The following is a 979-nucleotide window of genomic DNA, read 5'->3' on the forward strand; positions in this document are numbered from 1 at the left end:
CGCTCCTCGGAGCACTTCCCTCACCTCACCCCCGCCTTCCCCGCGGCCCCCTTGCCCAACACAGCTCCCCAAATCTCCCTTCCATGTCCCCTCCCCCAAGCCTCCCCCCAGCGTCCTCCCGGCATCCTGAGTCCACCGCCACTGCCTTTGTTTGGTTTCGGCGCAGGAGCCAGCGCTGCACCCGCGGGCGTTGCGCCTTGCGCCTTGCGCCTTGCGGAGCGCCCCGCGGCTGGACCCGCTTCCCCGGGGGCATCCCTATGCAGCCCCAGTGCCGTGGCCTGGGAGGAGAGGAACTTCGCCCGCGTCCACCATCCTAAGGGTCCTGGACGTCCCCTTCCCCGCCGACCCCCGTGGAGCCACCCCAGGTAGGAGCTCCAAGCCCGGTTGCCCTGCCCGGGCTCCGCATCCCAGGGCTCTGGCAGGGGACAGGGTCTGGGGGCTTTACCCACGAGGAAGTCGGAGATGGCGAGGTTGAGCAGAAAGAAGTTGTTCTGGGTGCGGAGACTCGAATCCGCCACGAAGGCGAGCATGACCAGCGCGTTGCCCAGCACCGTGGCCACGATCAGCAGCGCCATGAGCGCGGCCAGGACCGCGGTCCAGGCTGCCGAGAAGCCGCGCGCCCCGCCTGCCGCCGCCGCCTCGCCGGCCAGCGCCCCCGACGCGTTTAGCAGCCCGTCGGGCGGCGCGCGCTCCATGGCCCCGCAGGCTCACAGGGCGCCGGGACGTGGGGCAGGGCGCGGGCCGGACGATGGGCGGCCGGGTGGGGCTCGGGAGCCGGGTCTTTGCCAGCTCTTCGCCCAGTCGGGTCTCCCGGGGGGCGCCCGGAGCATGGTCCGCGGGGCTGGGGCTGGAGCCCAGGCGGGCGGCGCAGAGGGGGCTGAGGTCGGAATCGAGGCGGAGCGGGGCGGGCGGCGCGGCTGCTGCGGCGGGAGCAAACCCGAGCCCCAGCCGCCCGCGGCGCGTCCGTGCACTCCGAGCG

The 979-nt window shown here is 73.6% G+C and overlaps 1 protein-coding gene across 1 annotated transcript in view; it reads right to left on the reverse strand.

Moving 5' to 3' along the window:
- The window catches only part of Hrh3 (histamine receptor H3), a 5,148-nt gene extending 4,169 nt beyond the window's left edge, over window positions 1-979 (reverse strand). The window contains exon 1 of the mRNA XM_008843236.2: window positions 446-979. Coding sequence (XP_008841458.1) covers window positions 446-695 — 250 coding nt within the window. The 5' untranslated portion in view covers window positions 696-979. The remainder of the gene's footprint in view (window positions 1-445) is intronic.

This window comes from Nannospalax galili, unplaced genomic scaffold (genome assembly GCF_000622305.1).
Source record: "Nannospalax galili isolate Female #2095 unplaced genomic scaffold, S.galili_v1.0 scaffold160, whole genome shotgun sequence".
Taxonomy (NCBI): domain Eukaryota; kingdom Metazoa; phylum Chordata; class Mammalia; order Rodentia; family Spalacidae; genus Nannospalax; species Nannospalax galili.